Consider the following 13,334-nt stretch of genomic DNA (forward strand, 5'->3'; position numbering starts at 1 on the left):
TTTTTTTTTTCCTTAAAATTTCTAGGATTCAGAAAATTTGCATTGGTTTGTATGTGAATTCATATCGAGTGATTTCTCGTGGTTTGCAGCATGGTCCTTCTGAATGCTTATTAAACACGGTGGAAGCCTGTGCAATTAAGACCTGGCCTGCACTGGTAAGACTCGAGTGAAACTAAATTTCAAAATACTTTCCAAGTGCACATATATCATGAGAAAAAAGAACGCTTATTCTGGAAATATTGTTATTTATGGAAAGCTTTTATTTTAGTTTCTAATTGGTGGACAGTTATTGCGTGAACAATCTCTGATTCTTATGTTGTAGTTAATTCTGATTCTTCTTCGCTAATCCTTCTTGAATTTATAGAGTTATTTGGTGGGTGAAGTTAAATGCCAATTATGGGGTACTCTTGGGATACTAAGTAATGCTTTAGTGTGAATGCTAACTCCTGATTCATTGTCACCTCTTTGCAGAATGATCATTTTCCTTTCATTTATTGTGTTGAGAGTTTGGCTTATGAGGGCAAGTATCCCCAGTGGGAGTCATGTTATGAAAAACTGGGCCTTAACTCAACACCTATTGCTGAATGCTACAATAGTGGAACTGGCAAAGAGGTTAGTCTTCTTTGTTTTGTATATTGGCTTATAAAATCTGTGTAATGCAAGTGAGTAGAAGGCATATTTCCAATTAGTCCTTGTATATCAAATGTTCACCAGTTGAATAGATATTACTAATCGTAGAAATTAGCAAAAAGTATGATACTATTAGGAATAGGGGTGGCAAGTCTGTCTAATGGTAGAACATTGCAGGCATGATTTTTCCTAATGAACACTTTTGTGTCTAAACTGTGGCACATGGACACATGGTAGAACTGTAAAGAAAAAATATTGATTATTGGCACCAAGCTAGTTTACACAAGGAGGCTTATTTATATGTAGGATGGCCTAAAGATGATGATGGGATAGCCACCAGGCCACGATCATGTTTGTAAAACTTTCTCGACACTACTGTTTGTTGGTCATACCATTTTGAACAAGACTACCCTTGGCCCTCCATTTTTTTTCCTGACTGTTTTTTGCAGATACCAAGTTTCTTGTAGTTCTCTTATTTTGTTGAGTAAGAAAGTACTAGTTTCGTCTATTTTCCTTGCTTGTTGTTATGCCTTCTTTGATGAAAGGAAAATGGAACATATTTTAAGTGGAATTCTTCTCTGGCAGCTTGAACTACAATATGCAGCTGAAACTGATGCACTTCAGCCTCCACATCAGTATGTGCCGTGGGTAGTTGTGGATGGACAGCCACTTTATGAGGTTCGTTCCTTTCTCATGATTATCTATGAATTCATTGCCACCAGCCCACCACTGTTACCATCAAGTTTCAGTTAATTTGTATTGTTGATGGTTTGTTCCTACGGGAGTAGTATTTGCATTTTACTTGTAAAATTTATGGTAAGAAAATATATGATGACATTGTCCCCTCATTGATCATGAGATTGGAGTTTTATACTTGTATACTTGGGGATCTTCAACAAATGACTTTTCTCCCTTGTAGGACTATGAAAACTTTCTAAGTTATGTCTGCAATGCTTATAATGGCACCGCAATGCTCAAGGCTTGCAATAAAGTGTACCTCAATTCTATCCAAATGGGAAAGGAAAAACCTAGCGATCCAGTCAACTGTAATGAGGGAAAGATGCCAGCATTAATTGGAAGGATTCGATCAGCTCTAACTTCGTGGATGAATCAGGTGAACATGGCATTTTGGATATAGATGTCTTGTAGCGCCATAGGGACTTTATCCGTGCATCGATCAAATGTGTAATATCTAGAAATTAAGCTTGGCTGTATCACAGTTGGAAGTTGAGTGCAGTTGCTTGACTTTGTTGGTAATGAAGAAAGAGACTTCATATGTTGCTAGCCTATGCCTATCTTTATCTGCACTATGATAAATAAATATACAGTAAAGTGGTGTAGATATATAAATGATGTTCATTATGTATCTTCTTCCAGAAATAGTTGAAATGAAATATTGGAACAAGGTAGACTTTAATATTGGTGACTTGTATATGGATGGGGTGGGGTAAAAAAAGTAAAAATAAAAACTCAAATTTTTTTTTTTTGAATGCCTCTCAAAAACACTTCTTAGTTTTTTTTTTTTTTGGAATTAATGAAATGTTTCATTAATGGTTCTAAAGGGGTAAACGATAAACCCAAAGGAAAAGAGCCCAAAAAAGGTCCAAGCATACAATAACATTAAGGAAACTTACCACTTAGCCGCAACCTGGCAAATGGGCGGGTTGGGCGGTTAGCGGGTGCAACCCGTTGGGTTCGTTGGTTACCTGTTGGAACCTTATAAGACTCGTTAAAGTGTATTTATTTTTTTTGTTTTTTTTATTTTTTTTTATTTTTTAGTTTTAATATTTCTTCTTCTAATCAAAATCCAATGTTTTTTTTTCTTTTTTAAAAAAAAATTTGTTTCTTAATCTCTTAAAATACGATTCAATATTTTTGTTAATTTTTTATTTTATTTTATTCCTTAGCGGGTCTTGGCGGGTTGGATGGGTTCCAACATGCAACCCATTTCCGCCCGCTAACTGGCGGGTTGTTAACAGGTTGACAGCCCATTAACACGTTATGTAATTGGGCGGTTAGTGGACGGGTTTTTAATCAGCGGTTGGCGGGCGGTTAGCAGATAGCCGGTTGAATTGCTAGGTTGAATTTAGCCTAATCCACAAGGATAAGGTAAAGGAGGGTAACCTTAAAGATAAAACTAAAATTACATCATATTCTACTCATCTAGCGTAACTGCCGTCATCAAGACAAAACCTAGCTGTTGCCGCCGTCCTTGGCATAGATGAGATATGTCGCAAGTGATGCCAAATAGGAGAGATGAAAACTGATAAGCCGCTGCCAGTAGAATCCAATACCACAAATCCTATCAAACCAAAGTTAAGGGGGATGGAAGAATTGAGCCAATACCACACAATAGCTTTCTCTTCCCCACAAAAAAAAAAAAANAAAAAAAAACTAATTTGCGAGGGAAGATATGGCGCAATATGATTCCTCAGGAAATGAAAAAATTCAAAAAACTACTGTAAGACAGTAAGTCGTCATCAAAGCTGATACCTGTACTGTGCTTGTCTGGACTCTGGAATTTTAAACTTTAAAGTCTATGCACAACTGCAGACGCATACTTCAAAGTCTATGCACAGCTGCAGAAGTATTATATATTAAGTGAAATCATGATCATTCTCTATCTGTTAGTTCGCATAACTTTCCTGGGTCTAACCTCCAATATTGTGTTTCATGTGTTACTTCACATAACCTTCCTGGGTTCTAATCCCCAATTTTAAAATGGTTTGTCCTACAATTTCTTCGAACAAAGCTTCATATCAAAGTAATCAAACATATAACCTTGACTGTACCCTGCCTAACAAATAAAATTTTCATTTATAATTTTATTTCAAGTGCATATGTTCAAAGTCGATGTACTATTTCAAAACCAAGAGAAAATGAAGATCATGCAAGTCTTCTCTCCAGTCCTTGTCTGAATTAGAGTACGTACAGCTGAACTTTACTTGAAAGTTCATACTCCATACTGTAGACCTTTGCACAGTTGCTTCTTTTCCATATAAGTAGCAGACTAGCAGGCAAAACTTTCAAATCTGCAGGCAAAAGAATAAATTCATATCAAATTATGTCATCTTCCTCTTTGCTTTGTCTTATGAGAAAAATGCCTAATCATCTCATGTCTTTTTGCACTCTCCTGTTCTGCTGTTTCATCTCTAGCATCATTTCTACAAACCATGCGTGCAACAATTTGGATCATGACTCTCTTCGGTCCTCTTTCGATCTGCCTTCTCTAAATTGGTCTTCTAGTGATTGTTGCCACTGGGAGGGGATCAGTTGTGATGAGAATGGTAGAGTCACAAGTTTATTGTTGCCCTCCAAAGGTCTCCAAGGTGTGATTTCACCTTCACTTGGAAACCTCACACAACTCTCCCACCTCAATCTCTCCCACAATCAACTCTCTGGTCCTTTAGGATCCGGTCTATTTTCATCCTTGAGTCATCTCCAGATTCTTGATTTGAGCTATAACCATCTTTCGGGAGTGTTGCCGTTGTCAATACCATTTGTTTCTATTCGAGTGGTTGACTTGTCCAGCAATCTATTCAATGGAACAATTCCATCTTCCTTCCTACAGCATGCCCCGAATTTGAGTAGTCTGAATGTCAGTGACAATCTTATTACTGGCAAAATTCCATCCTCTATTTGTCTCTCTTCTTCTTTGGTCAAAATCTTGGATTTCTCCAAAAATGAATTTAGTGGTATGATGCCTATTGGATTAGGGAATTGTTCGAAATTGGAGGTCTTTCGCGCAGGGTTTAATAATCTCTCAGGGACTCTTCCTAGTGATTTTTATGATGCTCTCACCCTTCAAGAAATATCATTGCCTTCAAATAAGCTTTCTGGATCCATTAGTGATAATATTGTCAATCTTAGTAACCTCACAATCTTGGAGATCTACTTCAACCAGCTGAGTGGAACACTTCCCTCCCATATTGGGAAACTCTCCAAATTGAAACTCATGCTCCTTCATTTCAACAACCTTCAAGGTTTTCTACCCCCATCTTTGATGAGCTGTACAAATCTTGTGGAACTGAATCTTGGATTTAATCACTTGGAAGGAAACATCTCCCTTCTTGATTTCTCCATACTTGGTCAACTTGCTAAACTTGATTTTGTGAGCAATCACTTCACTGGTGTCATACCAAGAAGCCTTTACTCATGCAAGTCACTGGGAGCGCTTCGACTGAGCTTAAACGATCTAGAGGGACAAATACAACCTGAGATTCTTTCACTTGAGTCCTTGTCCTTCCTCTCTCTTTCACGGAACAGACTGACCAATGTCACAGGGGCATTGAAGACACTGATGGGTTTCAAAAATATCGGAGTAGTCATTCTTTCAGGGAATTTCATAGGTGAAGAATTGCCTGGTGGTGATGACAATAATGGTTCAATGTTTAAGAATCTCCGACTTTTTGGTATAGCTGACTGCCAACTTACAGGTCAAATACCTAGATGGTTGTCCAACCTCAAGAAACTAGAAGCTCTCGATCTATCTTCGAATAGACTCACTGGATCAATACCTGCTTGGTTAGGAGATCTTCCTAATCTCTTCTTCATAAGCTTGAATAATAACTCATTTTCCGGTGAACTTCCAAAGGAACTTTCCAGACTACAAGCATTGCAATCCCAAAAGGAAGCATCGCAGGGCCATGGCTTTTTTGAATTGCCAGTCTACACTCGACGCACAAATGCATCCGTTACTGACTTGCAGTACAACTATATTTCCAACTTGCCTCGAGCAATTTACCTCAGGAACAACAGTCTGAGTGGCAACATACCATCTGAAATTGGTCATTTGCAACTTCTTCATGAGTTTGATCTTAGCGTCAACAACTTCGTTGGAGAGATTCCAAACGAAATGTCTAACCTCACAAACTTGGAGAGATTAGACCTCTCAAGAAATCACTTGTCTGGCGGAATCCCAGCTTCACTAACAAATCTTCATTTCTTGGCTTCATTTAGTGTTGCATACAATAATCTCCAAGGACAAATACCATCAGGCACTCAACTCCAAGGCTTTAGCACCACTGCCTATGAGGGAAATCCCGGACTTTGTGGTGCCCCGCTTCCAAATCATTGTCAACCAACAAATGGAAATCCTATTACTACAAACACTGAAGATGGACTTGACAATGGGAATGAAATTGAGTGGCTTCATTTTTTTGAGGCACTTGGTTTCATGATAGGATTTGGAGGAATTTGTGGCCCTTTAGCCTTCAGCAGCTCAAGGAGGTTTGCATATTTCCAATTTCTGTCCAGTGCTATATCTCGCTAGCTTTCTCGGTTAGTGAAGTATATCCATTTATCTTACTTCTTCAGGAAAATAAAATGTGCTGTATTCATGGATATATGTACTGATGTTGTACAAACAAAGATGTTTCTAAAGAAGTCAATATGAATCTGTATGTATAGCTAGTGTTACATGGTCTAATTTGTGGCATAATGATTCATTTGTTTCCTTCGATTATTTCTTCCTCCTTTCCACTCGTTTCAATTTTGTTGCTCTCTTTCACGTTCTTTCCTTTTCTTTTAATCTCTCCAACTCTCATGCATCTGGGTTTTGACTGCATATGATGTTTGCTGCCAACTAGTATTTATAGGACTACTATAGACTTGGCCATCAAGCAAAGACATTACCATAAAATGAGAATATCCATAGATATAATCCTATCTTATTCACCAAGTACTGAGGAGATAATCATGAATATCTCTCATCTTTAATCTGAAGGTGTCAAACTGTTAACTACTTCATAGACAAAGCAAATTGAGTGAACACAAGTTGATAGCAGTGATCTAGATCTTGATGATCAATCGCAATCAAACTTCAGCCACCAGAATAGGAATGATGCCGCCTCCAGCTCTCCCTCTAACAAACTATCCAGATGCATAGACACTTGCAAATGGTAGCAAAGACTTACATAAGTTTTTTTTTTGAACAGGTCTTACATAAGCTATTTAAGCATATAAAATATATACTTACAATTTGGGTTCTCAAAGTAGGCAACTAACTTCTGAGATCAATCCATCAAACCATGCATGTCCCATGGACATCATCCTCTCCATTCTGTACAGTATCCTACATCATGAACTTAGTCCCTTCCCTTTGGTTTTACAAATTTCCAAGGGGCCTCGGGTATGTATCGGATTCCCTAGATTGTATCTTCACTCAGCTTGTGGTTGCTGAGAAATTTGAGGGAGGCAGACCAGTGGTGGTTGTGGAAGGCATGCCGCGGACATTTATGTCAATAGGCAGCAGACGGTACTGAATGTCCAGCTCCTGGAAGATCCTTACCATCTCTTCAAGTAAAAGGGCTCTTCTTTCCCACCTTTCTCCCACATCTTGAAAGTTCATTTTATGTGTCAACCACAATGCAAACGTCATCCTATTTAATTCTTCTACATCCTTCAGGATGATCATTTGATCAGCATACCAGTGCTCCTTCTTATTTGCAATATAACTGTTGATGCAACCATAGGAAATAATTAGTAACATACATTGAAATACACAATAACCTGAACAAGCAAGTAGCAATTTTTTTTTGCACATATACCTTATCATTCTCTGCTTCATAGCAGCAACCTTATCTGCCGGAGTAGATATATGGACAGAGAACTCAATAGCATCTTGTGTGTCCGGACTGCGATAATAGTTACTGATGGGCTTAGTTGAAAGGGTACTGTTCGGGTACACAATTTTGGTGTTGTCATACTTCAGAAAAACTGTAGTCAAGATGTTCATTTCTTCTACGATCATCTGAGAATCATTGATAAAACAATTTTAGACAAGAGACATGAAGGTGTCAGAAATTCGATATAGGTAGAGATGGAAACTTACCTGCACTCCATCAATTTCACATCGATCTCCCACATCAAAGGGGTGAATCACGAATAAAAATATGACTGCTTCAAATACTGTCTTGCAAGTATTACCAAAAACAAATGCCACAACCACAAGCTGCGAAGTTGCAAAGACAAGATTTTCGCTGGTGACAATATTCAGCACAAGAAGCCATATGACTAATATAACAATGCCAACTAATACGTCCACCACGATTCGAAGTCTGTTCACCGCTGTTTTGGTGTCATTCAGTGTCAAAGAAAGTGCTCTCCGTTCTCTAAAGCAGTTTACCTGGACAAGTGCAGCAAGTTAACAAGTTACTTATAATTACATGTACAAATGATACTTTATATCAAAACAAGAGGAGAACTGTCCTTCAGACAATGTTTTTGAAGAGATGGCCGGGGCTGCTAAGGTTCTAAGATCATGTGTTTGTCTCTGCAGTCAAAGAAGAAATTGTTGCCTATGATTACATGCTGTTAGGTTTCGGTTTTGGTTGATGAACTTGTTCTATTTTGGATTTCTAAGTTGGCATATTGGGAGACCAACATGACCATACCTAAAAACCTAACAATTCTGTCCAGTGTCAGCTTGACAATTGAGGCTTACCACCCAATTTTTCAAGGAAGTTTTGCGGATTCTCCTTGTCTCAGAGGACTCTTCAATGAGACTCATGGTCTTCAAAGCCTCCTCTTCTCCCATGAAACGCAACAAATCCTCCAGGGAGATGTACCTGCCGGAAAATGAGTAGATCGGATTTGTTTAATAGATGAAATTTTCTGAAGATCATATATCTAAAAGAACTATGCACATACTACAATCAAATAAATATCTAAAGATTGGAAAGTATTGAAACTGCACATGTATTGTTCATCGAGAAACAAGTAGGGACACAGAATACAGTCAACCGAAGTTAAGAATGCAGATAATCTTACACAAAACACCAAAATGGGAAGGAATTGAAACATACTTGGAGCCAGGCCGAGCCACATTGCTAAATATCTGTTTAGCTGCAGCCTTTGCCTCAACTTCACTTCTGATCTGAGTATCACCCTCATCCGGCTCGGTGGAATCCAGAATTTGCTCATCAAGTGTCGTCAGATGCCCTTTTCTAACAACGTTCATTAGCCTCTTCATATTCCAAGCTGACACATTCTTTGGATTGAGCCGATGCAAGTGATCAATGGTGATCCCAGCCTGCTCCTCTGACTTCTTGGACATTGTTGGCCTCGGAAACTTGCTACTCTTGGCTGCAAGGCCCCCACTTCCAGCAATCAACATCCCGCTTCTCCCAGACACTGCCCTCCCAATTCTCGCAGATGGAAATGCATTTGATCTGAGGTCAGGAGGCATAGTTGTCCCAGCAATACTCTGCAGCTTCCTAACCTCATCGTTAAGCCTCTCTTCTTCATCCTCCGCATTCTGTACCTCAATCAAGGGCCGCCCCGAGAGAGTTTGGATCACATACTGGTTAAAAAGCGCGTCCTGAATCCGATCAAAGTAGGATCTAACATGGAAAGAGGAAGCCAGCACCTTCACAATCAATGTCTTCACCAACCAAAGCAAAACCCCAATCAAGAGACAAAGCAAGCCTTTAGTCACATACTCTAGGGTCTTGTTATTGGTTTCCTCCTCAACCTTCCTGATTAGCATGAAATGCCAAGCCGTCAAAACAAAGCCAAGCCAAATACAGTTCTGCACAGGCTTTCTGATCCCATAAACAAAATACAACACCCTCTTGCGCAGAAGGAAATTCCTTTCCACGAAGAACACTATGATTTTTATCACCCAACCCGAAACCAGCCTCCCGCAAATCGATACCAAAATCAGCACCTCCCATTTCCACAGCATCAGTTTCCACAAGTACTTCTGCCTCAAAACCCTAATACATAGCGTGCATACCAAGGCAGCTACGATCAAAACCAAACTAAGCCATTGTAACAAAGTCAATGCATTAAACTTTACCCTCCTGTACTCATCAGGTAAATCCTCCTCCAAAAAGGGGTCGTCGTCGTCGTCGTCGCCGCCTTTCCCCAACATCCCGGACTTCATCGGACCCGATCTCGGAACCCGACCGTCGTCATAGCCTTCAGGCGGGTCCATCAATCTAGACCTAGTCTTTATCCTCAACAAATCAGACTTATTGTTGTTCTGAAACGACACTTCTCGCCGGAACGACTTGTTTGACGAGCACTTAACCACGTCGGCTCCGCCGTTACTCAACCGACTGTTACGACGTCGTTCCTCCTCAACCACCGAGTCTCTATTTCGCCGCCGAACCGAATCGTTCGGCGTATCCGGAAGGTCCGACGGCGCCTGCGACTGGAACGACACCTTGAGCTCCCGCGACGTCATCGGCGACTCCGCCAGCGGTGGTTGTTGTAGCTCGTCCATCTCCAAATCCATGTCCAACGACACGTCGCCGCCGCCGTTGGAGCCTCTTTGTTTGTTGAGGAACTGCCCTATCAGCCTCGTCGGCGGATCCTCCTCCGGCGTCATCTGTTTCCCCCTCTGCGTGAACTGAAAGCCCCCGCTGCCGGCGGCGGCGACAGTTCTCCCGTCGCCCTCCGACCAGAAATCTATACTCGATTCCCGCCAAATCCTACCACCGTGATGTTTGGCGGGGTCCACTTCCCTGACGTTATCTGAGGAACTGCCCTCGTCGATCTTGACGATGACCTCTTTGCGGTGGTCGGCGGGGAGTGGCTGGCTGTGGTGGTCGGTTAGAATCGGGAGCTGCTCGTGGCTGTTGTCTTCTGCTGATCCGGCAGAGATTTTCCTCATGTGTTTGCTCGAGCCATGGGATTTGAACGATTTCTTCAGCGAAAAATCCATCGGACACTGATTCATCAACAAAAATCCATCAGCATTTCGCAAATATCGATCAACTGCAATACTCGACCTCAATCATTTCCGCAAAATTAAAGGTGAAAACTATCGATACACAAATGTCAGCTGTCTATCCAACACTGGATCAAACCTCTCAACTGAAAAATTTAGGAGTGATTGTGGTAACTGGATACGTACTCTGCTGCTTTGAGGCGATTGATCGATGGCCTCTCAAAGGGAAACTCTCTCCTCTCCTGGATCGTCAAATAAACCCATCCATCTGATAATTGATAAGGTCGGTCTCTCTAGCATGGCCTCCTTCATTAGTCACACCCTGAAACTATGATCTCGAAACCCTATTTTGAATGTTCCCTTTGGTATTTCTGATGCATAAACACGCACACCACCTGCGCAGCTATTTATTCTGCAAAATCTGGTCCGTTCTTGAGGACAACAATGGAGGATGGTGTGGTAAGTCCGGCGGAGCGATTTTTGTTACATTTGTTCAATCGGTGAACAATTCCAGAAGTCCGTTACTTTGGGTTTCCAATTAAACCATGACTAAGTTTAAACGATTGACTGGGGTTGCGCCACATCAAATGGGCAATGGCTGGTGTTTCCATTCATTAATCAACCTAAGAGTATGATTCGGGCTTAATTTTCATATAATCACAAAATTCGAAGCATCGGTATATATGATTTGGTGTTATGAAAACTGATAGAAGTTTATTCAAACAAACATTAGGTCGGTTCTGAGCTAACCCTTTTAGCACCATTTTTTTAGCGGGAAGTTAAACTACATGTTTAACCAAGTCAACCAACATGCAAAGGTATCTAGAGATGTTTCAAACCTCATGAGAAAATTGATGTCACACATTTTGTACCTAATTAACTTATAAACTGTTACAAATTGACTAACACACCCAAAGAACAAAGTCTTGAAACGATGGTTCCATGGCTGATGTTCATTTTGGGTTGATTTTTTATTTTTTTGGTTTGTAGAGGAAGTTTCATAACACATTTTTTTATAGAACTTTACACATCTAACTTCACCTATTGACTGATTAATCGACAACATTCTATTACTGTAATATCCCACATCGGCCAAACGGAGAGGGGTTATGTGCTGTATATATACATGCCCACATCCAATCTAATACGAGGCCTTTTGGTGGCTCAGCGGCTTCGGAGGGGATGGGTACTCCGAGGTTAAGCATGCTGATGCTAGAGCAATCCCAGGATGAGTGACCTACTAGGAAGCTGCTCCTGAGCTGCCGGAAACAAAACCGTGAGGGCCGGTGGGCCCAAAGCGGACAATATCGTGTTACGGCGGAATGGGTCTTGGGGTGTTTGAATGGTATCAGAACCACTCTGCCGTGTGGTGCGAGTGTGCCGACGAGGGCGTCGGACTCCCAAGGGGGGTGGATTGTAATATCCCACATCGGCCAAACGGAGAGGGGTTATGTGCTGTATATATACATGCCCACATCCAATCTAATACGAGGCCTTTTGGTGGCTCAGCGGCTTCGGAGGGGATGGGTACTCCGAGGTTAAGCATGCTGATGCTAGAGCAATCCCAGGATGAGTGACCTACTGGGAAGCTGCTCCTGAGCTGCCGGAAACAAAACCGTGAGGGCCGGTGGACCCAAAGCGGACAATATCGTGTTACGGCGGAATGGGTCCTGGGATGTGACAATTACAATAGAGTAAACCTTTACTTATATATGCAGATACATAATATATATATGCTAATTCGAATTTAAATATAAAAATGAGATGGAATCCGGCCATTTCCCTTTGGGACATATAGACAAAACTCACTATATAAACGACGAGGTTGGATCAAGATAATTACTCACAATTTTAGGCGCTTAGCACTTGTTCTTTCAAGTTGGTTTGTCTCTCTCTCTCCCCATATTTATTTTTGCAATGTCTTTGAGAAGTAGCATATTGGTCTTTTTGGTGGCATGCAGTGGCTCTTTGTGGTCCTTGTTATGATGCTAGTGTTGTTTCTGGTGTTGCTTACAAATTAAGTCGGCGACCCAGATGGTTGGGTAATAATAGTTGATTACAATCAGTGGTCCTCTTCCAAAGAGTTTCACATAGGCGATACTCTTTTATTTTCTTACATTAATCATTACCATAATGTGTTTGAAGTTACCGCTTGTGACCCCAGCTCTCTCATCGCAGCTTAGAGTTCCAGCTCAGATACAATCACGCTTGAAAGGCCTGACCACTATTACTTTCTTTGTGGTGTTCCTAGTCATTATGATGCCAGACAAAAGGTCGAGGTTGTGGTCAACAACCTTCCTACACCAATTGACAATCCGGTCATCTCTCCAAGCCAGGCACCTTCTGGATCATCTACTCCTTCAACTCTGAGCCCGACATCTTCTGCATTGTCTTCTCCTGTTTACAAAGTTGGTGGATCGAGTGGTTGGATAATAGGAGTTGATTACAACCAGTGGTCTTCACCAAAACAGTTTCACGTAGGCGATACTCTTTTGTTTTCTTATAATCATTACCACAATGTGTTTGAGGTTATCGAGCAAGGTTTCAAATCCTACAACTCCAAGTCTCCCATTGCAGATTACAGTTCCAGTTTAAATTATATCACGCTTGAAAGGCCTGACCACTATTACTTTCTTTGTGGTGCTCTTGGTCATTGTGAATCCAGATAGAAGGTCGAGGTTTGGGTCAGCCTTCCCACACCTGACGGTTTTGTCCCTCTTCGAGCTCGGCACCTTATGGATTCTCTACTCCATCAACTCTGAGCCCAGCACATTCTGGATTGTCTTCTCCATTAACTCCTCATCTTGAAGAGAGGCCACCACATTCAGCAACTACGACCATTAATGCTCCAAAGCTTGCCTTGGTTGTCTAAATTTAGGTTTTGAGTTTTTGCTTTTGTAATAGTATTTAGTTGCATCATTACTCTAGGGAGCTTTTACATTTTGGATAGTTTTGTGTTCCATATTTTTATTTTGAAGATTTTACTTGTACGTTTAGCATACCTTCATGATTTAATGTTTCAATTTGA

At 40.9% G+C, this 13,334-nt stretch overlaps 3 protein-coding genes across 4 annotated transcripts in view; 2 read left to right on the forward strand and 1 right to left on the reverse strand.

Moving 5' to 3' along the window:
• The window catches only part of LOC101312234 (gamma-interferon-inducible lysosomal thiol reductase-like), a 3,321-nt gene extending 1,274 nt beyond the window's left edge, over positions 1-2,047 (forward strand). For both annotated transcript variants that reach the window (XM_004294736.1, XM_004294735.1), the window contains 4 exons: positions 90-155; positions 472-612; positions 1,216-1,308; positions 1,550-2,047. In XM_004294736.1, coding sequence (XP_004294784.1) covers positions 90-155; positions 472-612; positions 1,216-1,308; positions 1,550-1,768 — 519 coding nt within the window. In that variant the 3' untranslated portion in view covers positions 1,769-2,047. The remainder of the gene's footprint in view (positions 1-89; positions 156-471; positions 613-1,215; positions 1,309-1,549) is intronic.
• Positions 2,048-3,730: 1,683 nt separating this feature from the next.
• On the forward strand, positions 3,731-5,902 carry LOC101291513 (tyrosine-sulfated glycopeptide receptor 1-like). The gene has a single exon (XM_004296009.1). The coding sequence runs from the start codon at positions 3,731-3,733 to the stop codon at positions 5,900-5,902; it is 2,172 nt and encodes a 723-aa protein (XP_004296057.1).
• Positions 5,903-6,793: 891 nt separating this feature from the next.
• On the reverse strand, positions 6,794-10,300 carry LOC101291809 (mechanosensitive ion channel protein 6-like). The gene is made up of 5 exons (XM_004296010.1): positions 8,436-10,300; positions 8,075-8,198; positions 7,463-7,756; positions 7,179-7,381; positions 6,794-7,085 (listed from the first exon to the last, which is right to left on the reverse strand). The coding sequence occupies exons 1-5, from the start codon at positions 10,298-10,300 to the stop codon at positions 6,794-6,796; spliced, it is 2,778 nt and encodes a 925-aa protein (XP_004296058.1).
• Between the last annotated feature and the right edge of the window lie 3,034 nt (positions 10,301-13,334).

Source organism: Fragaria vesca, linkage group LG3 (assembly GCF_000184155.1).
Source record: "Fragaria vesca subsp. vesca linkage group LG3, FraVesHawaii_1.0, whole genome shotgun sequence".
Lineage (NCBI taxonomy): Eukaryota > Viridiplantae > Streptophyta > Magnoliopsida > Rosales > Rosaceae > Fragaria > Fragaria vesca.